General features: G+C 39.3%; 1 protein-coding gene across 1 annotated transcript in view; it reads left to right on the plus strand.

Moving 5' to 3' along the window:
• Positions 1–21,808, plus strand: part of EPHA4 (EPH receptor A4) — a gene marked incomplete at both ends in the record, with an annotated part of 138,391 nt that extends 116,583 nt beyond the window's left edge. The window contains 9 exons of the mRNA XM_079710441.1: positions 4,540–4,598; positions 7,128–7,241; positions 7,499–7,684; positions 11,519–11,580; positions 12,035–12,244; positions 14,120–14,269; positions 17,732–17,925; positions 21,202–21,357; positions 21,694–21,808. Coding sequence (XP_079566567.1) covers positions 4,540–4,598; positions 7,128–7,241; positions 7,499–7,684; positions 11,519–11,580; positions 12,035–12,244; positions 14,120–14,269; positions 17,732–17,925; positions 21,202–21,357; positions 21,694–21,808 — 1,246 coding nt within the window. The remainder of the gene's footprint in view (positions 1–4,539; positions 4,599–7,127; positions 7,242–7,498; positions 7,685–11,518; positions 11,581–12,034; positions 12,245–14,119; positions 14,270–17,731; positions 17,926–21,201; positions 21,358–21,693) is intronic.
• Between the last annotated feature and the right edge of the window lie 1,140 nt (positions 21,809–22,948).

Raw genomic sequence — 22,948 nt, forward strand, 5'->3', positions numbered from 1 at the left:
GAATGAATACACTTAAATGTTAGCCTAAATTGGCTCTGATGAAGTCATGTAAATTCCTACCATTAGTTGGCAGATGGTACTGCGGGAACATTTCTAAACAACCTGTGTGCACTCGTGTGGTTCAATCCCACCCATGTCAAGATGTTGCTCATGAAGAACATTTAGCCATCATTTGGTGCAAGAACCATGACAGCCTAAGGAAGGGGAAAAAGAAGAATAACTTCGATGAATCTTCATAGGTGATGCCGTTAAATGCTGGAAAGTGTCCTCCTGGAGCTATGCTAGTTATTACATTGCTTTATCTTCTTTAATCTGCACTTTAGCTGAATAAATTACTTACCTTTTGCTAATTAGTTTTGGAACAGTGAGCCCCATCAATCAAATCCATCGACTTGATCAGGGAAGTCAGTATTTTAGTAAAAGTGGGGTGCGCGCTGGCCCCTGTCACGCTTTGCTCCACTATTTTGTTGATTTTATCGGGTAGTCAGGGTGCCAGGAACAACACATTGGTTGGGAGGGCAGGGCTGGGGTCTCATGCTGTCCCTGGACAATGTCTGTTAATACCCTGATTCCGCCTCCCTTTGACAGAGGCGAGCTTAGTCACAGGCTTTCAAAGTTTCACCTGCAGAGGAGTCCCTTTACCTCCTGCAGTTAAAAGGTTCCATGTTTCCTTCTGGAGCATTCACTCACAAACCACTCCCCTCCTTCCCCCCTTTTTTTAATCAGCTTGCCCACATCTCAATAATTAGAAAACCTTCCACAAAGGTTTCCTTCTGTTATTCAGGTGATCTGCCTTGGATGTCAATTTAACACTCTTTTAGGCGATGTGGTTTCCTCTGGGCTGGCTGACCCAACGCTAAGCTTCCATAGGCTTTCTTTTCTCTGGACAATAACGAGCACATTGTCCCACCCTGAGCCAAAGGAGAAAGGGTCATCAGGTGACAAAGGTAGAGCAGGACTCAGGCTTTTTAGTTTTAAAGGTATTATTAAGTAGCTAATAGGCTACAATTAGCTTTTGAACAGTAATCCCTGTGTTTCTTTGTCAGCATTCCCTGTACTCTACCGGGGTCTTCTCCTCCAAGTAACACTCCAAGTAAAGTTTCTTTATAGGGAGTGTGGGAGGGAGGGAGACGCAAGAGGGAAGAGATATGGGAACAGATGTATATGTATAACTGATTCACTTTTGTTATAAAGCAGAAACTAACACACCACTGTAAAGCAATTATACTCCAATAAAGATGTAAAAAAAAAATGAAAATAAAAATACACCTCTACCAGAAAAGCTGTCCTTCAGAGTTGAAGGAGAGAGAGTTTTCCAGACAAGCAAAAGCTAATGGAGCTCATTACCCCTAGACTGGCCTTACAAGAAATGTTAAAAGGACTTATTTAAGCTGAAACAAGAGGGTGTTAATTAGTTGCAGGAGAACATATGAAAGTATAAATCTCACTGGTAAAGGTAAATATGCAGTAAAAATCAGAATAATTTAAAGTTGTAAGGCTAATTACTTACAAAGCGTGTATGAAGATTAAAAGACATGAGTAGTAAAAACAGCTATAACTACAATACTTTGCTAAGAGATACACAAGATAAAAATATGTAAACTGTGACATCAAAAACATAAAACAGGGCTTCTCTGGTGGCGCAGTGGTTGAGAGCCCGCCTGCCGATGCAGGGGACACGGGTTCGTGCCCCGGTCTGGGAGGATCCCACATGCCGCGGAGCGGCTTGGCCCGTGAGCCATGGACGCTGAGCCTGCGTGTCCGGAGCCTGTGCTCCACAACGGGAGAGGCCACAACAGTGAGGAAGCCCGCATACCGGAAACAAACAAACAAACATAAAACATTGGCGGGGAGGGAATAAACATATAGAGTTTTATAGAAAAAAAAATACACTTTCTCCTCTAATTTACTTCCTCCTTCTATGTTCAGAAGCCTGAGGAGGGGATGGGCAGGTCAGCCTTGTAATGATCCCTGCCATTTTACATTTCCTCTGGCTTTGCACAGATTTCATGAATATGTTGATGGAAAATGGCACTCCTGGGCTGCTTGAGGATGCTCCTTTCTTTTGGTATCTACAAGGGTTTTTGATGAACTCTGACAATTTAAAGTTGGGACAAAAGCTTCCCTGCTCGATGCATTTTTTTCTTCTTTAAAGGAAAGAAATTCAAATCAGTATTCGAGATCTAAAGTGGTTTAAAATATATACTTGTAATTTTAGATAATGCTTTTAGGAGCTCTGATAAGATACAATCTCCCGGGCTGGCAGGACCCTATCACACCCTTGGGACCTAGGCACGCATTTCCCTGACATAAAATGCTATTTTCATAGTCCCTGACCTAACACTCTTATATTTCCTTTAAAAGGAGAGGGGAAGGGGAGTTTTGGAGAGGACTACATCTTTCATACAAATGTTTGGTTTCTGGATGTTTAAACCTGTTTAGCTTCTTTGATGAAGCAATGGATTTTGAGAGCAAGTGGAATCCAATTTAAGTGGATTTACTCATATAAAATGTGCTATAACTTATAATTAACTCTCACCAGCTATCATCATATAACTTCATCCACTCTGGGAGAGGCATGTGAGGTAGTGAGCTGGACGGGGCAGACACACTCCTCCTGTATTTGCTAGGAGGGTCGTGGGTAAATGACTTGCCCTCCTGCCTCCATGTTCTCATCTGTACAATGGGACTGAACATGTGTCTGTCTGCCTGATTGCTTTCATAGGGTTGTTGAGAAGATGCCATGAAATGTTATACGTGAAGGCTCTTTTAAAAGTTAAATACAAAGTAAAAATGCAAGCTATTATTTGGGACTGAATGACTCACACTTCGAAGTGAACTGTAGTAACTGAGGCCTCTGTTTACTGAGCTGGTTCCTGCTTTGCAAACATTTAGGGGAAGAGATAATATATGTGATGAGAGCACTTTGAAAAGTTAAATGCAGTGTAAAAATGCCAAGTATTATTATTTGCAAGGGAATTATACACACAGAGGAACATCTGTAGGCTCTGAGGGTCTGCTTGCAGAGCTGGTTCCTGCGTTGCTGACAATTAGGAGAGGAATGTGGGTGAGGGGCTGGGACACGTGACTGTGACTGGGCTGCTCTCTGGTGACACTGCATGGCCCTCTCTCTTTTCCATGACCATCCTGCCCTTCTTGACTTGTTCAAAGGGCAGGGGTTCAGGTTATCAGATTCAGACAGGACCACACTGCTGCGACCCCCTGTGGCCTCCAGGGACTCTTGTCACCACAAAGCCTGTTTCCTCATATATAAGAGTCTTGACTGACCTCATCTTTAAAGCTCTAAGAAAATTACAAGATGATTATAAAGTGCAATATAAACTTCACATTTTTGACCAAAAACATACATGTACATATTTTATTCACTAATATGGTCTCATCTTCCAACTTTACAGAGTTTTAATATGGACTGAATTGATTTTCCAATTTAACATACATACACATAGACACATATATATGTGTCTATGTATAATGTATCAAGATTACTGATTCAAGAATTATATATATTCAAGATTTCTTTTTCCCAAGACTTTTTATAACCAAGCCTGATCTCACTCCTATGGGACACGGAGAGCAGAAGGCCAACTGTGGGACCATACACTGTTTTTGGTAGAAAAGAATTAGGCGACAAATGGAAACTTATTTTTTGTTTTGTTTTTATTTGGCTGCATGGGGTCTTAATTGCGGGATCTTCGTTGTGACACGTGGGATCTTCTGTTGCTGTGCGCCGGCTTCTCTCTAGTTATGGCGCATGGGCTCCTGAGCGCACGGGGTCAGTAGTTGTGGCCCGCGGGCTCTAGAGCACACAGGCTTAGTTGCCCCGCGGCATGTGGAATCTTAGCTCCCTGACCAGGTACTGAACCCAAGTCCCCTGCATTGGAAGGCGGATTCTTAACCACTGGGCCACCAGGGAAGTCCTGAATCCTTATTTTTACTGCTGCAAGTTTTCTACAAACTCTTAAGGAATGTAATCCAGTACGAAGCAAATGTTTACCTTTTAAATTGTCGTTAATCATTTAGGAATTTGTATGCAGCAGCTGAAGCCAATAACCACAAAACTATTGTTTTAAGAATATCATATAATAGGATAATGAGTTTTTTTGTGGTAGTAGTTATTGTGGTGAAAGCAACAGGGCTTACTATTACTTATCACATACTGACTACGATTGCCTTTGATGTATGCAGAATTCACCTAGGGAAACTTATTTTAATTCAGAGTATGTATGTGGGGAAATTAGCCAGTAAACTTCTAATCTATTTTCAATACAATAAATTTCTCCTGGGGATTTAAAATTATAATTGTATTATAAAATATTTGCTGTATCACCTCAGTTTAATACTGTGGTTATGAGCAGAGACTCTGTGGTGACAAGTTACATACCCTGTTATTTCACCTCCCATAAACCTCAGTTTTCTCATCTGTGAAATGTGCATTACATATCTGCCTGACTTATATTATGGTAGTAGAGAACTTGTGGTTTACAGCTTTTGAAAATATTGTTTTTTATCTTTTAATAGACGGAGTAAATACAGTAAAGCAAAACAAGAAGCAGATGAAGAGAAACATTTGAACCAAGGTACAGAAAACTGGATTAAAAGTAATTTTATTTTTAGAGCATGTCTCGTGTTTTCAGTTTAGAAATGTCTAAATAATATTCACATGGCTATTAATATTATATTCCTTTCATGAAATTACCCAAATAATGTACTTCAGGGTTTCAAACTGAAATAGGTGATTGGTATTTTTTTTTTAAGTGAAATTAAAGATGGAGTTTGGGTAATTTCCTTAGATGCTTCTTTTTCCTTATTTTATCCTCCAACCTGAAAAAGTATTGGTCTAGCTGGCTCATTTTTGTAGCTGGGTGGCAGGATTTAGAAGGTAACAATTTTTCTCTTATTATAAGGTAAACATTTTGGAGACAATAGAATAAGAAATTGAACACACCACAGAATATGTGCTGTGGAATTCAGGACTATCAATATTTCTTTAGTGGAGTTTAGTTATTTTGATAGTCCAAGTGGAGTCAAAGACTAAATTCAAAGAATCGGCTCTGAATGACTTGAACAAGATAGAAGACTCTGGAATGGACAGTGGTTGGTGTCTCTCCAGGAGTACTATCCATGAGAACTTTCTGAGGTGATTGCAGTGGTCTTTATCTACACCATCCAATGCATTAACCAAGGGGCCACAAGCACCGCTGAATACTTGAAAAGTAGTTAGTGTGAATGAGGAAGTGAATTTTAAATTTTATTTAATTTTAACTGATTTATATCTAAATAACACCGAGTGGTTAATAGCTACCTTATTAGCACAGGGAGGTAGAAGAGCTGGAAGAATAATCCTGAGAAAGGTTTTCTTGGCTAGAGCATGTGAAGTGATGAAGGGTCATGGAGTGTCTGATAATTTTCCATTTGTTCATCTTGTTTCCTTTCTAAAACCACACTTTCTCATTTGCATGTGGTATATATTTTTAAAAACAAAAATGATGCATTTTTTTGAGATGAGGACAAAACTGACAGTCTTGGAAAATCAAAGGGTTTGGGCCAACCGGTATCCTACACCTCTCAACGCCCCAAAGCCCCAGGAGCTCGAGCAGGGAGAGGCGGGGTGTGAATGCCAGTGGAAAGTTCCCAGTAATCTCTAATGCATCTTGTCCCGGACATCTCTGGCTGCCCCAGAGCTCACATTCCAAATTCAGTTTACCAGTGACTATGGGGTGTGGCCGAATTACCCTTCCTAGTATTTAAACCATTGACTCGCCAAAATTTCCAGGTGAAATTCAATGTCTTTTCTTACAGCACTTTCTTTCCAAAACAGAATAAAAGTGTAACTCCAATACAGAGTTTGTATTTTCAAATCAAATAGCAGTTACTATCCCTCTCGTCCACTTAACCTAAGTTTAATCTTAGTTTCTTAATTGTTGTTAATTGTTGTCAATTTTTGGTCCAGATATGAGGCAAAAGATGATATCTTGTAACACAGGTCATTTGAGAAAGTTTCTATCATCTTCCCTAAGGGAAGAAAGCTGGAGATGGTGGGTAGGATGTGAGCAACTGATTGGGACAACAATATTTATTTATTATTTTTTTAATTGTGTTTAGTTTTTTTTTTTGAATTTTTGAATTTTATTTTATTTATTTTTTAATACAGCAAGTTCTTATTAGTTATCCATTTTATACATATTAGTGTATACATGTCAATCCCAATCTCCCAATTCATCCCACCACTACCATCACCCCCCCACCTCTTTCCCCCCTTGGTGTCCATACATTTGTTCTCTACATCCGTGTCTCAATTTCTGCCCTGCAAACCAGTTCATCTGTACCATTTTTCTATGTTCCACCTATATGCGTTAATATGTGATATTTGTTTTTCTCTTTCTGACTTACTTCACTCTGTATGACAGTCTCTAGATTCACCCACATCTCTACAAATGACCCAATTTCGTTCCTTTTTATGGCTGAGTAATATTCCATTGTATATATGTACCACATCTTCTTTATCCATTCGTCTGTCAATGGACATTTAGGTTGTTTCCATGACCTGGCTATTGTAAATAGTGCTGCAATGAATACTGGGGTGCATGTGTCTTTTTGAATTATGGTTTTCTCAGGGTATATGCCCAGTAGTGGGATTGCTGGGTCGTATGGTAGTTCTATTTTTAGTTTTTTAAGGAACCTCCATACTGTTCTCCATAGTGGCTGTATCAATTTACATTCCCACCAACAGTGCAAGAGGGTTCCCTTTTCTCCACACCCTCTCCAGCATTTGGGACAGCAATATTTAGATAACACATTCCAAATTTCCTTATAGAGACTCTCTTTTCTTCCACGGTATAGGTTGTTTTTAAAATTTCATCCCTGAAGTGTGAAGACATTCCAGGAACTCAGTAGAGCTACAGCCTCTTAAGTAGCAAACAATTCTTGTTTACCCACTAACGAAAACCAGAGCAAGAATTTAAATATTTTCCTATGTCTACACTAAGTATTTTTCTCATGCTAAGAAATTTTTTTTCTGTGCTGAATATTTTTAGACCCAGAGAACTTCAGTTTATTAGTGGTTCCTGAGAAGTGTTCCGCCAACCTTTTGTGTGTTTATTACTCAGGTGTTAGAACTTACGTGGATCCCTTTACGTATGAAGATCCCAACCAAGCAGTTCGAGAATTTGCCAAAGAAATCGATGCATCCTGCATTAAGATTGAAAAAGTCATAGGAGTTGGTAAGTGTCTGTGTCTATAAGCCTATTTTCTTTGTGGATATTAAATATATGTATGTGGATTATATAAATGCATTAGAATGTAGTGTATGTGCCTGTATATGTAAATATCTGTGTACCTGAAATTTCCTTGATCTACATAAAACACCAGCACAGTGCCTAGTGTATAATAAGCACTCAACAAATGTTAGCTATTGGCTGTTATTCCTTCTCCTTGAACGTGTTTCTGGTTCAGAGTCAATTCTTTTTCTCTCTCAAAGGTGAATTTGGTGAAGTATGCAGTGGGCGTCTCAAAGTGCCTGGCAAAAGAGAAATCTACGTGGCTATCAAGACATTGAAAGCTGGTTATACAGACAAACAGAGGAGGGACTTCCTGAGTGAGGCCAGCATCATGGGACAGTTTGACCACCCAAATATCATTCACTTGGAAGGCGTTGTCACCAAATGTATGTGCGTCGCTCCCTTTACAAAGCCAAGTTAGAAGTTACTGGCAAATTAAACACACATTTTCTTTCCAGGGAAATGACAGATGGAGCAGACCCACTGATTGCTAATAGGAGGAAATCATTGCAGGACAAGTCATTAATCTTGTAGTCATTTCTAAATGGGTGTATGGTGTAGGCTGATACCCTATTTCCAAGGCAGCTTGTGTGAGATTTTAGCGAAATTAATACTGCAGATTTTTGGTGTGCCTTGCCATCTTTCGAATCTTTGCTAGACCAAACTGATTGTCACAGGATAGGTGCAAGCAGATGGTAAGCAAAATAAATTTTAAGTACTTTTCATATAAAACACAACAAAACCTCACCACACCTTATGTTCGAAGCTTCGGTTCCAGATGCAGGGAGTGCATCTTGGTAATCTATTATATTGGGGGATTTGCTTGTCTGCTCTGCCTGATTTATGGCAGCTGTAGTTGCAGTTCAGCACCTATTTCCAGTAACACCTGGTTGCACCTTCCTTTTTTAGTCCATTAGCATTCGCTCAGCCCGTGAACCACGCTTCAGTTAAAATACGACACAGCTCAACAGATGCATTTTGTGAAGCAGACCCTGAATACACCTGTAAGACTGGCTAAGACCAACTTATAAAGCACCACATGGACAGGGCAGCTGAAATGGTTACTATTGAAGGTGGCTCTGTTCCAGAAGCCTTAGTACCTAATACAGTTACTACAAGTCAAGGATCTTGTAAGCCTGGGGCTATGTGTCCAGGACAGCCAAAGTGCCATTAGATTCCAGGTGCCTGGGAAAAGCGTCCTCCATCAACCGGTGCAGAGTGGCTGCCGCAGTGGGTGAAGTGGAGGTGTAAACGTTGGATGTTAGGTCTGGGGCTAAGGGGGCAGTAAGACACAAGGGTACACAATCTTTAGGCAGGGAAAATTTGGAAATTACTAAAAAGTGAGAGCAGATATACACTAATTTAGAGGTCCTCAAACTTAAACATACATCAGAATTCTGGAAAACTCATTAAAACACTTTCCTGGACCTCATCTTCAGAGGTTTGATTTAGTGAGTGGGAGCCCATGAGTTCACATTTCTGAAGAGCTCAAGGTCAATCAAGCTATAGTCCCTGGAACCACACTTTGAGCACCTTTGGCCTAGTGACCAAAGATTTACACATCATCTACTGCTAGTAAATTATGAAGCCTTGACTAGTTGCTCAAGTTCTCAGTTTCCTCATCTGTAAAATAGAGATAAAAATGGAATAGAATATTTAGCCTGTTTGGCATAATGCTTATTTAGCAAATTAAAAAAAAAAAAGCTAAGTGTTAACTGACATTATTATGTCTTAAAAAGTACATCTTTCCCCATCTTTGGAATCCTTTCAAAAAGGAACTTTGGTGCTAAAGGTATATAATTTTTCACCTAAGGTGAAGGCTATAATTAGCATAGAATAGCTCTATTTGCTTTTTAAGATGAGTTTTACAGACAGGATATTTTTTTCTGTGGCCTGTGGCCTTTGGAGCTGCCCAGAGCCCTTCACTACATTAATTAAAAGATAACATTCCCTTTAAATACTTCTGCAGGTCCATTTTCTCAAAAGGAGGCTCTGTTCAGCTTGGGGTGTTTTTCCTGGGGCAGACAGTGATTTTTGTAGCACCTCTGCAGAAGAGCGAAGAAACGGGATCTTTGTGTTAAAGTCCCACCGCACCTCTAAAACCCGTGGCTATTACAGCTGTAACTGTTACAAACGACTGGATGCATTTGCATAATGCACTTGTCACTGAATTAAAATGGTTTAAAATTTCCACCAGAGGAGCCATCCCCTTACCCCCGACCTTTCCCCTCCCCATTGCCTCCCTGCCTGTTCTGGGAAAGGGTCTGTCTCTACCCTGGAGCCCAACCTGGACCCATTTCATAAGCCCTTCTGTGCTTATGGAGACATTCATCTTTATTTCTCTTGTAGAGCTCATAAAGATTCTGACAAATGGATACTTTTCATAAACAAAAAAATGGAGAATAATTGTGAAGATAGTGCCGACAGACTAAGGAGGTGTGAGGGTGAAAGAGTGGGAGAGTCTGAATTCATGACTGGAGTTCCTTGAGTAACTTTGTAAATGGACAGGGAGACTATAAATTCTCGCCACTAGCCCGCGGATCTTCTCCTTGCTTCCCCACATTTCCAGAGGGATCTGGTGAAATGGAAGTAGGTGTTAATGCACCATCAGGGGAGTCACCCCTTCTCATGAATTGACAAAGTATCATTTGATTGAGGCAGGTTCATTAAAACTCATTTAGATGCATTTGTTCTATGTGGTCACAGATGCAGAGGGTAAATGAGCCTGAGGACTAAAGGCTTCCTAATAATATTGATGGAGGATGGAAAGGTATACGGGGACCACTCCCTCCAGCCGAGGGGAAAGAGATTAGAAGTGGTTTTGACCCATCCTTTGGTCTATGCCGAGATTCCTGCTTTTTCTGCCTGCTTTCATTCATCACTTGAAAATTAAATGTTCGTGGTGGTGTTTTCTAATCCAGCACGTTTGCCTCAGAAAGATTTCTTGGGCACGGTACCAAATGTTCAATCGAAGAACAAATGGATAAATGAGACTTCAGTGAAATTAAAAACGTCTGCTCTTCTAAAATTGTGCCTCTGAAATGAAGACATTTCTCCTTTCCCCACACCAGTACAGAGTCTCATCTGATAGGGGCTCTGGGTGGGAAATGTACTCGTTTAGAATAATTCTGGGGGCTTTCCGGCAGTGGCACAGCCCAGCCCATTTTCCCTGACTGGATGTCTCTGTCCAAACAGTCCACAAGGACAGCAATGAATATTTTTGATTTTTCAAACTAACATTTTATTTTCCTCACAGGAACTCTTCTGTTCTCTTGGCTTTACCCCTTGCCTGAGTAAAATATCGAAGATTTACACCCCGCTGCCACAAATACCCTTTAGAAAGAAGGAATTTCAGACCTTGAGTCCATTGCCAGGGATTAAGAAACTAAAGAATGGTCCTTATTTCCTAAGGTCCTCAGAAAGAAAACCAAAGTGAAATGAAAGTGTTTCCCACTTCTCTCAAAACCTTAAAATCATTCTGATTTCTTTGCTTAGAAAAGGGAGAAGGGCACACAAAGGTTCTAGTCCTGAATTAAATTTGCTGCCTAGGATGAATCACTTATTGACCCTTTTCTGTGATTTTGCTGTTGCTGCTGCTGAGGTTGGCAGCTTAAGGAAGCAAATAGACTGAGTTTATTTATAGATAGGAAAAGGGAAAAGAAAGGATATAGCCCCTGACCTGAGTGAGGGAGGGGGAAAAGCTAAGATGGTACATGCTTGAGCTTTAAGATGAGTCTGGGTAATGTAGTATCCAACATAGCTCCCAGAACCTTGGGTTCCTCTAAATAGGTAACAAAAAAAAAAGTTTCTCTGTTCATTGATTCCTTTAGCATTGCACAAGTGGCTCTTCTGGGGACAGAATTAATTAATTGTCTTAAAGATTTTTTTCTCCTTTAAACAGGCCATTTATCTTCTTCTCCATTTGCTTGAGAGAGCAAATACCCATCAATGTGCTCCCTGGATACCAGAGGCCACTTTATTAAAGACGTTGTCAACAAGCCACCCAAAGGGTTAACCTTCCAGATGGAATTTAAACCTACTCGTCCTTTTAATATTTCATTCCTAGCTCCCCACAGCTGAGGCATAAGCTTGGCTTGTTTTAATTAAATTAGATCGCACAAGACAGGTGTCCTGGCAGGAAAATTGTGCACAGCCCATTTTTATCTCATTAACTGCAGTGCTCATCAAGGGTTTTGTGTTTTTCTTTCTGGAAACTCTAGGTAAACCAGTAATGATCATAACAGAGTACATGGAGAATGGCTCCTTGGATGCATTCCTCAGGGTATGTGACTACTTTATATTAAACCCAAGAATGTTGGTATTTAGAAAACTCTAACAGACTTCGAGTATTTGTTCTGTTTGGTTGTATTCATGGACGTTTTTCTAATGAGGCAAAGGAAGAAGAGGAGAAATAGAGAATGATGTGATTTTTAAAGGCTCTTCAATAATCCACGTACAAGGAGGGTAGTATTTGATTTATTCTTGGATCGTGGGGCTGTTTAAGTCATAGATTCATTACAGTTGGATAATTTCCATCTATTACAGGAAGCAAACCCAGCTCCTAGGATATACTCTACTCATGAATTAGTGGCTTTGGTCAAAAAGGCCCGGAAATCCTATTGAGTTTCACTGCACACCGGATACAGATATCAAAAAAGATCCACGTAATAAATGCTTGGTGAAAATTAATTTGGCCTAATGCTAATGAGATTGTCCCTTATTTCTTTCCTCTGCAGAAGAATGATGGCAGATTTACGGTCATTCAGCTGGTGGGCATGCTTCGTGGCATCGGGTCTGGGATGAAGTATTTATCTGATATGAGCTACGTGCATCGAGATCTGGCTGCACGGAACATTCTGGTCAATAGCAACTTGGTCTGCAAAGTGTCTGATTTTGGCATGTCCCGAGTGCTAGAGGATGATCCAGAAGCAGCTTATACCACCAGGGTAAGAAAGATTTGTGACCTCTGGTCTTTGACTCTGATGAAACTGTTCCTCTCACTTTGACGTTTAAACCTTTGTGATTTTTACAAGTTTCCTCATCCTTCAGAGCCCCGTCATAGCCATGCATCCATTTTTAAACCATGTTTCCAAGAGGGATTTTGAAACAGCCTCTAGTTGTGTGACCACTTTACAAAGCCACAAGTTAGAGCGTCACTTATTATTGTATTTTTTCACACTTAACCTAACTTCCTTCCTTCCTTTCTTCTTGTTTGTTTTAGATTTTCTACTTGGTTCCTTTTTATTATTTAAAAAAAACTCATATTTTAAACAGGACAGAACAATATTTCTAGTCGGCTGCCTACCGAATCTGAGAATGTATATACAGGATTTATAAAACATTTACACTACGCAAGGTTTCCCAGTATCTAATGGTCTGCGTTTTACTACTGGTAGATAAGCCAGGATTAAGGCACAGTTAAGAGTTATCAGTATACAGTTAATGGCTATGCTATCTTAGCCGGACAATCTGAATATAAGATACTAATGGAATAAACACAGAATCATAAAAGTTATTGTCCATTAGGGCTAACACTGTTAAAATCAACATGAAGTAGACCAGCCATTTTCTTCTTTTAATGCTCACCATTTTGCATCTACAATGGTAAGCATTGGGGTTTTTTGGTATAGTTTGTTGGGGGTGTGTGTATGTGTGTGTGTGTGTGTTTTCTGGTAGTGTTCAGTTTCTTTGGCTGTAGTGTTGATTCCTACACATACCCTCTTCTGAATTCAAAGTCCATTCATTCAGGAAAGAATACATCCTTGTCCATGCTAAAGACTTTTTATTTTTCCCCAGTAGTTGGAGAAAGGAAAGTAAAAGGAAGCTTCTAGAATGATACATTTATATAGCCAAAATATTTAAGGAAAGCAGAAGGCAGCACAAGTGTCTTGCTGTATGGAACAAACATAAATGTAATACAGTGTATTGTCAGAGTAAACTGCAGTGAATCAATGCAATTTGCAGTACAATTTACTGCCCTGTTTAGTAGCTCTAATAAAGCAAACTTTTAAATTATGTCCTCTTGAACAGCTTAAGGGTCTGAATTGAAGTTGAATTCATTTCCCCAGATGGAACCCTAAGAAATTTGAAGCTCCATTAAAAATACCTTGCACATAAGCATAATCAAACAAGAGACATCTGAGACGTTTAAACTTTTCTTGGGTAATATTCAATTGCTTTACCATTTTTGCAGGGTTTTTTTAGAAAAGTAAATAATAATCAAAATCTGGCCCTCCTGCCATTAAAATTAATAATGGTTCTAGCATCTGGTATTATTTGACTTCCTCCAAGAGTCTGTTTAGCCTATTATCTTCTAGCTACGTTGGTCATGTTTCTCGTGCTCTATAGGAGTTGGATGACAGTGGGATGGATAGAAATGTTCATATTTAACTTTTTTAGGTCATGATTTCCAAAGCAGTATTAAGTACTGCCTTTGTGCTGCTGGGTGAGAGAATCTAACAAGAATTTAAAATTACTGTCAGCTGCACATCCATTGTTATATACCACGGATAACGTGTATTTTGTAAAACCTAAAATGTCCTTTCTTCTACAGTATTGCCTTAAATAGAGCTTAGATAATAGGTAGGCTTTTTAAAAAATAATTAAACATATTAGTTGCTTACTTCCCTGTGACTAAAGAAAACATATGAGAACTGTCTCAACCTGGAAGATTTTAGTTAGAATAAACAAATATCCTGTTATTGTTTGGAAAGCTGTCTCAGGAATGCTGTTGCCCTGCTTAGCAAACAGTAACAACATTCAGAAACTAAAATGGCACGTCAGTGTACTTGGGGGATAACCTAGAGTTTGGATGTTCACAGGGTGGCAAGATTCCTATCCGGTGGACTGCGCCAGAAGCAATTGCCTATCGTAAATTCACATCAGCAAGTGATGTATGGAGCTACGGGATCGTCATGTGGGAAGTGATGTCGTATGGAGAGAGACCCTATTGGGATATGTCCAATCAAGATGTAAGTCTTTATGTTCTGAAATATATGTCTTTGCATTAATGTATGATGGAGTAAGTGTTGAGCTTGAAATGATACATTAAACTTAAAATTCTTAATACAGGTGTGTCTAGTAATCTAGCTAAAACTTACTGTCCTGGATTTTGAGGACCAAAATTACAAAGCCTTAATGTTATAATATGGAAGATAGATAGATATGTGCATAGCTTGATCGATTAGTGATATGGAACAGTACTTTTACTTTGTTAACTTTCAAACCCATACTGAAATAAAATTAAACCTTGAATTTTAAGAAAATGCAAGGATATCTGAAAAACACAAATTTCACATGAGATGAAACTGACATGAAAGGTTTATTGGAAGAAAATTAGTGAATATTTTAAAGCTGGCAAAGTTGTAATTAGAGCTTGCCCCTTGAGGACTCTAAAATAAAGCTTCACTAAATGGCCCTTTGTAAATTATACACATCCCTTTAAATGTACCATCTGGACTACTTTGTAAGGGAGTATCCACAATGCCTCCAATTTTAGAAAAGCATTCAATAATGACACTAATAAGATTCCAGAGTAATAGAATTTAATTACAAACATTTCCAGTGAGAAAGGAAAAAAACAAACCTAGACCGGGGGGATCTTCCTAGAACACTTATTAGCTAATTCTGGGAAGGTGTTAGTTAGTTCTAGAAGGGTTGGAAATCAGAACAAATAGCCATTTCTTGAACTTTCCTAATTTTTTTATATGAGAGGTAAAATATTATCATAGAGTGTGTTTACGAATGTGTGGTATTCAATTTATCAATAAAAATTGTATTTTACAAAAAAATTTTTTAAAAAAAATTTCTCTGATGTGGAATGTTACCTGATCATCTGCCTTGTCCTGAAACAACAGGATGTTGCAAAACCTTGACAATTAAGTGAAAAACCAGGTGCACTCAAGAAATAGGATGTTGCCTTATCAGTAGAAGAATGTTTAGAGCAATACAGAAGCTAATGCATTCTGTGTCCAGTGGGGCAAAAAGAATTCTCTAATCAGAATAAGAGGAACGGTAGTGTTGACACTGTAGTATCTATAAATTATAAAGGAAAGTTCATAGCAAATAGCAAGAAAAACAGCAGCTAGCATAACTGATAGATAATTACAGGCTGGAGACAGACTATGGGAGTGAACAGTGTGTAATCTATTGTTTGATGTGATTATGCAGACACCATCAAGTACCTTTCTTGTATAGTAACATTTGGTTTTGAGTTAGAGACATTCAGAGGAACAAAGACCAACAACCTAGAAGAAGGAGGAGTGCCTGTATTTACTTATTCAATTATTGGATATTTAAGCTTTTTTTTATATCATTTGAGAGTGGTGGCCAAATGCTCATAAGAGCAGAATATCTAAAGATGTTGTCAGTTTTCCCGCCCTAAATATTTTCAGACCTGTAGCTTTGACAGCTTCTATATTATATTAAAATAATTTTGTTGGTTTAAACTTTCAGTTGTCTGCCTTTATCCATGAAAAAGCATCTGAAGCCAGTTCTCTCCCACAAATAATATTGATCTATCATTCACGTGTATTTGTCTCTGTTGGAGTCTGTGTAGAACAGGAATCTACAGGAAATGTAACTGGAGAATTACTTCCATGGGTAGAATTCATTTGGCATATGGTGAATGGAGTCAAAGTAACTGTTAAGAATATGTCAAATTTATCAAGTTTTTTGTCTATTTTAATCCTCGGCCTTCCCCCCCAAAGCATTCAGCAGTAAACTGAGAAAATATGCTTTGTTAACCCACAAGCCATCTTCCAAGCTGGCAGTGGATAGGGAACTAATGAAAGAATACTAAGCAGTCTGAGGGTTTGTAACAAATTGTGTTAACCTGGCATCAGCCCAGTGTTGCTTGCATTCTCATCAATTCAATGTAAAATGTTTTCATCAAATCTAGAGTCAGCACCATGCACCTGGAAAGATAAAAGAAAGTCAGAGGATCAAACTGACCTAATGTCATTGCCAGAAATACATAGAATCACATTCAGTTAGATAGCATATAGAAGTCTACTTTAGAAGGAGAAGTAAATTAATACTAATACAGTAGGAGGTTGGCAAAAAATACATGGGAGAAAAGGGTTCAGAGGGCTTAATAAATCACAAGATGATTGTTAAACTGAAACAGTATCCTGGTTAAAAGAACCACAGTTATACTGGTACATATAAACTGGGCCCAACTGAATTGATTATTTTCTCTTGAAGGCCAGTCATTGAGCAGTAATAGACCCACCTCAGGGGGACTCTGTCATGATCACTAAGATGGCTGCAGCCAGTGGTGGTCTCACTAGGAGCTGTCATTTTAGTAGGGGTAGAAAAAGGACTGATTTAAAACAATGAAAACTTTAAAAATCCCCAAAGAAAATCACCTCCAGAATCTCATAGGATACCCGTAAACCCAGCTTATGAGTAGCCAAGAAATTAAGAAGTAATTCCCCTTTTTAAATTTGGCATGAGTCATATCATATTGTGTTATTGGAATTCACATCCTGAAGAAGGGGGGTTTAGAGAAAAGCCAATAAGAAATGCTGTAATACCTGTGAAGATAGATTAGAAAAATTAGAATTAGAAGAAAGCCTGTGGAATGATTTATGGCTTATCAGGCAGGAGGACCGCTCTGGGCAGGAGGCAATTATCACCTACCATTACCACTTCTTTCCTTAGATGTGTAAGGGTCCTCTTTAAAATATAAATGCCCTAAGGATTATTAATTATTTTTAAAATTTTAAATCTAGTTTTGAGCACCTTTAACAGGGTCAGTTGACAGCCAACTGAGACCAAGAAAGAGACACAGAATTGGTAAACTGGTATATTTTGGTCTTCCAAAACTAAAAATGGCTGCACATCTGGAGGGGTTGAGGAATGTGCTATTTCTGAGAGAGGTAGTGTCTTCTGGATTGGAAGGTCTGGAAGTTGGTCTCTGGTATTGACCCACCAGCTGTCTGAGCAAGAATACAGAGGCTTAAAGTGACGCAAAGGGACTTTTGTTTCGTAGGCAACTATTAATGCTTCCTAAGGAATGCCTTTAACACTAAGCTAGGGTCTCTTTTGCTAAGAGTGTTTAGCTGATAGAAGAATGAGAGGGTCGTCGCCCTGTGGTCTCTCGGGGCCAGGCCAACACCATGTGGTTGATCTGATTAGGTTCTAACCACTTTGGAACATTGATGCTTCTTCACTTTGGAGTTTCAGATGGGCATTGTCTACCATTTGAGAACCCCTCATAGCAACAGCTGGCTTCCCTGCCCTGTTGCCAGCAATACTCAGGTCCAGCTCTGGCTTCTGTGAAAGAATTGGAGCCATTCCCATGCTCAAGCTTGCTGGCAGCTTAATGGACAGGAAACTTGCTGAGCAGGAGGGTGAACCTCTAACAACAGCTTTCCTGGCAGCTTAACATACCATTCTGGGTTTTTGGTTTTGTTTTGCTTTTTTGATAGGTGATTAAGGCCATCGAGGAAGGCTATCGGCTGCCCCCTCCAATGGACTGCCCCATTGCACTCCACCAGCTGATGCTAGACTGTTGGCAGAAGGAGAGAAGCGACAGGCCTAAATTTGGGCAGATTGTCAACATGTTGGACAAACTCATCCGCAATCCCAACAGCTTGAAGAGGACGGGGACCGAGAGCTCCAGGTCAGCCGTGCTTACTTAATACTGATGTATGAAAGAATACATCAGAGATGGCAGGCAAGTGGTGACTCAGTTTAATTCCTGCCTTCTAGTCAGAGGCCACTTCACAGCTGTCTGCAACCTGGGTGGCTTCTTCCTCCTTGAGTATTTATGGTAGTTCTTTTCACCATTTTGAAGACCCTAGTACTTGTCAGGCCTCAAACAGAAGTCAGAAAAACAAATTTAAAACAACAACAATGACAAAGGAACAGCTCAAGTGATTATTTTGTGAGGCTGGACCTGAAAACTTAGGAAGATGGATGAAATGTACTTTTGGAAGATGGTCAGGTTACTAGATGCTATATTTTGAAAGGGGAAGGAACATGGAGTTAGCAAAAAATAAGAATTCGAAGACATCTTTAAATCGACTTAATAAAGTGTGAATTGTAGCAAGAGATTCCTGGGTTTCAGTTCTTAAAGTTGCTCTTTTCTGAGTCTTTCAAGAGGGGAAGGAAACAGGACCAAGATAAAAACTGATCAAGTTACAAAGCATGCAGATGAATATTTGAGAAGAGTTTTAAAAACTAAAATGATTGAATAACCTGTAAAATAGGTAGTTACTTCATTGAAAAGAGCAAAAAGAAGCATTTCAGTCCAGAAAGAAGATAAAGATACTGCAGGTCTTATAATTAATTCAGTAGGACCTTTTTCTACCTGGAAATTGGGCTTTACCTAATACCTAGATACCAGTCCCATTGACCATTGTTAGGAGTTAAATGGTTTAAGAAGACAGGCATAATAGGATTAGGTGATTCAGGCCCGCAGGAAGAGAGGCCTCTACTCATCTCCAGATCTGTGTTTCTCAAAGTCTTCTCTTTCATCAAGACCCTGAGTTAAAAGTAGGAAGACATTTTGCCCATAGTATCCAAGCCCTTCCAGTCTTGGCCGGCACTAGGATGCTCTTCTGCAGTCTTTTTCTTGAAAACTTAGCCTACAGATTAGAGGAGAAGGAATACGCTTACCATTACAATATGTGAGGAAAAGAATTGGGAGTGAACAGCAGAGATACCCTGTGTTCTCTTAGACTTTCAGATCCTGTACCACTAGCCACCATACAAAGAGTTAATGACCATGCTCTCCTGAAATAACACTGGGCTGAATTCACATCTCACTTCTGCCACTGGTAGCTATATAACCTAAAATAAAATCCCTCATCATTTCTGGTCTATTTTTGGTTCTTCTCTTCTCCAAGAGGGTGAAAATAGATGGCAGTAAGGCCTCTTTTCCAGGTGTAGCTAGTTTCTTTTATTCCAAGGTAAAATTCCTCCAGCTTTTTATCTCCAGCTCCGGATGCCACGTTATTTTGTCTGAAGGTTCTTTGGTACTTGGGGCTTCTCCTGCTGGTATAAACTCTTTAGTTGCTAACATTGTATAATGTGTGCTTTGCACCAAAGTACAGAACAAATTGAGTTGTTGGACACACTTTTCTCACTTCTAGATTTTTCTCATTGATGGGACTTAAGAGCTTTGATGCTTCTTACTGCTTGCTGATAATGGAAGGTAGTATAACATGGTATGTGATTCAGCACAAAATTAGGCAAATGTCACAGTGTTCCACAAAGAACACAAAGACTTCCAGAACAAGCTTGAGAATGACCCTTAGAGTTCATCCATACTGAGTAAGGGTATTTTCATTCTAAGGTCATTTTGACCTTGTCAGGTACCTAGAACCTCCATGTGGCCCTTTTAATGCTTTGGCTTAAAGTTAGAAGTAAATGCAAACTTTTGGTTTTTGTTCGTTAATATTCCTGGTAAACATTCAACACTAATGTCTAAAATTCTATGTGGTAGTGTTTGTTATTGGCTCAAAATTGGGAAAAGAATGAAATCTTGATGATTCTTACCATAAAAATCTGCAGAATTTTACTCAGAAAATTGGATTTAATTGAAATAATGGACAAAAAAAGAAAGGTCACAAAGACAAGCTATTATTTGGACACAAAACTGATTGATAAAGCAAGTCTTTGTTAACATATCGATATAAAAAAAGAAGTAATGCAAATCAAGATAATTTAGGTAACAATGAAAATGAAAAATGGATTTGATTAATTCTACTATGTAGAAAGTTAAGCCACTAGAGGGACTTAATTTTGTTTTTACAAGAAAAGGATTTTTTTGGTTGAAAATTCAGTAGTGATGATATAATTCTGATTTAGATGTTCGTATTCAAGCAGCATAGTCTCAGGGTGAAAATCAGGTCAAAATGTTAAGATCAACCACATTCTATAATTTCTAGGGAAAGGGAGTTCAAGAAAATAGAACTTAACAAGTAGCAAGGTTGCTATACAGGTAATTATAATAAAGGTGGTATAAAATACCCTGTTAATGTCTACCTTATGATTATTATGTAGTTTGAGATGAAGATGACTATAATTCTCTTAAGAAATACTTTCCATAAATAGATTATTTATTCTGTATCAGTGTCGAGAGGGATGACAGAATACTTGCCTTGAACTCTAGTCCCTCTTGACAGTGATCTAATGTAAAACACCTGGCCTGAGAAATGCATCAACTAATAAATAAGTTAATAAGAAGGGCTTGGAATTTGTTGAAATGATTCTTTTAGGAGCCCCAGCAAGGGAAAACGAGAAGCACATTCCACAATCCAAACAGTGATCAAAGTGGCCATTCTTCCTGCCAGTCTTGGCACACGTGCTGGTCAGGCTGCATTGATTAAAGAGAGGATTAACTCCCTGCTGTCCCAAGTTTGTTTGAATGCACTGAGCCTGCCTGCAAACCTGGCTGGAAGCATGCCGGACTTGAACTCTTGCTGTTTTCTCTGCTTCCATCAAGTCTGGCGGGTTACAAGCTCACAGTTTTCCTTACGCATCCTTCACTAGGGTTTCCATAGTTGCTGAACTAAAGTCTATGATATTCAGTGCTGGCAGGGACTGGACCCTTCCTTCAAAGACTGAGCTGGTTTCAGCCACAAGGGCTCCCCCATTCTTTACCCCAGGCTAGGATGTTAGACCTGCTCTGATCCTTAATGCATTAAGAGGTCCACATAAAACAAATGTGGGAAATGAAGTTAAGAACAAATAGGGTGATTGAGACATGCTTTTGCAGCTTTATGAAATTAGGGGTGAAAAATCACATGATGACATTTGACGTTGGTGATTCCATCTGAAGCCCGTTCTTGGTGCTTCGGTTCCCCTCGCCTGTCTTAGACCATTTGACTTCTGAGTCAGGCTGTCTCTCTAATAATTCTTGTCTGTCTACACTTTCGCGTTCCATTTCCAGACCTAACACTGCCTTGTTGGATCCAAGCTCCCCTGAATTCTCCGCCATGGTATCGGTGGGTGATTGGCTCCAGGCCATTAAAATGGACCGGTATAAGGATAACTTCACTGCTGCTGGTTATACCACACTAGAGGCTGTAGTGCACATGAACCAGGAGTAAGTACTCAGCGATGTAACACAAAAGGGTAAATCTAGATTTCATAGTATTTTGCTTCTTTTGCTTTGAGCTGCATAATCATCCTACTCATTTTTTAAAAGAAAAGAAAACTGGAATGCCTTTCATTTTGATTGACTGAGTGTAATTTTGCACAGCCTCTATAAAGCACCTATATTGTTGCATTCAGCTGCTTAATTAAACATTTTAATACACCTGCCTTGTTGTGCTGTATTAATTGTGGCTGATTCAAATGCATGTCTGCATGAAGCCCAGAAAAGAGATTCTCAGCCCTCATCACATTCTCCTCTCCCACTTTTTTCTCCCTGTACTTACAGCGACCTGGCCAGAATTGGCATCACAGCTATCACACACCAGAATAAGATCTTGAGCAGTGTCCAGGCAATGAGAACCCAAATGCAGCAGATACACGGCAGAATGGTTCCAGTCTGAGCCAGTATTGAATAAACTCAAGACTCTTGAAATTAGTTTACCTCATCCATGCACTTTAATTGAAGAACTGCACTTTTTTTACTTCGTCTTCGCCCTCTGAAATTAAAGAAAAAAAGTATCTGCAGCGTTGCTTGGTGTACAGATGGCTGAAACTGTGGGGCTTACAGAAATGACAACCTTCATTTGAATTAGACCTGGAACAAATTGTTTCTCAGAAGTCCATCCATCCATCACCAATTTGTAAAATACATGTACCTATATAAATAGAACACCACCTCCTGTTTCAATGCCGTATTTGCTGCCAGACGCTGAGCTTCTCCAAGACATCCTTGATCTTCTCTCCATTTGGAATTACAACCGTAGTGTTTTGTTTGTGGCATAAATTACAGTCCATCCTTCTTTCACTGGAATGAAGACCATGCCCATTTTTGAAGGACTCAGTTAAACTTTTAAGGCTTGGTTCGTACCGGGGATAAAACCTAGGTGAACGTCATGTGACTCATCATTGTTGCCGCTTGGTGCTCGGGCCACCTGGTGGATTATGCAGACACGCGGGGCTGGAGAGAAAAGGAAAGTGGATTTTAAAATAATAATAATAATAATAATAATAATAATAATAATAATAATAATAATAATAATAATAAAACCCAAGCACCATACCCCCTACCTGGACAAACGAGGTCTGTTTCTTTGGGCCCGAGGCTGTGCCATATAAGTCTTATCTGGGGACTCTACAAACTTATCATAACTACCTTATGGATAGTGGATTGTGACAATCTTGTGTAGGGAAGTTTCATACTTTCCTCCTTTAAAGAAGCAAACCCAAATCTACAAGGTAAGGCAAAAGAACCAGCAATGAGTCCTTCTCCAATGAAAGCTTTTTTTTGAAACTTTCTTATTTGAAACACTAAGCAGTAAATATCTTTCATGGCTATCAGGTAGTTTAGGTTTTTTTAAAATATTTCAGCCCTCTTGACATTGGGAGAGGAGACCCAAAGCAGTATGGCTTCTCTGCTGTTCTTCCAGGAGGAAGTGAAATAGGAACTATATGAGGTCAGGATGGCATCTAGACCTCCACTGGCTGTGCTTTCTTTCATACTATGAGGGTCCTCTTGTCCTTTGGTGCCCTTCATTCCTGCC

The sequence above is a fragment of the Hyperoodon ampullatus genome, assembly GCF_949752795.1.
Source record: "Hyperoodon ampullatus genome assembly, chromosome: 8".
In the NCBI taxonomy this organism is placed as follows: Eukaryota; Metazoa; Chordata; class Mammalia; order Artiodactyla; family Ziphiidae; genus Hyperoodon; species Hyperoodon ampullatus.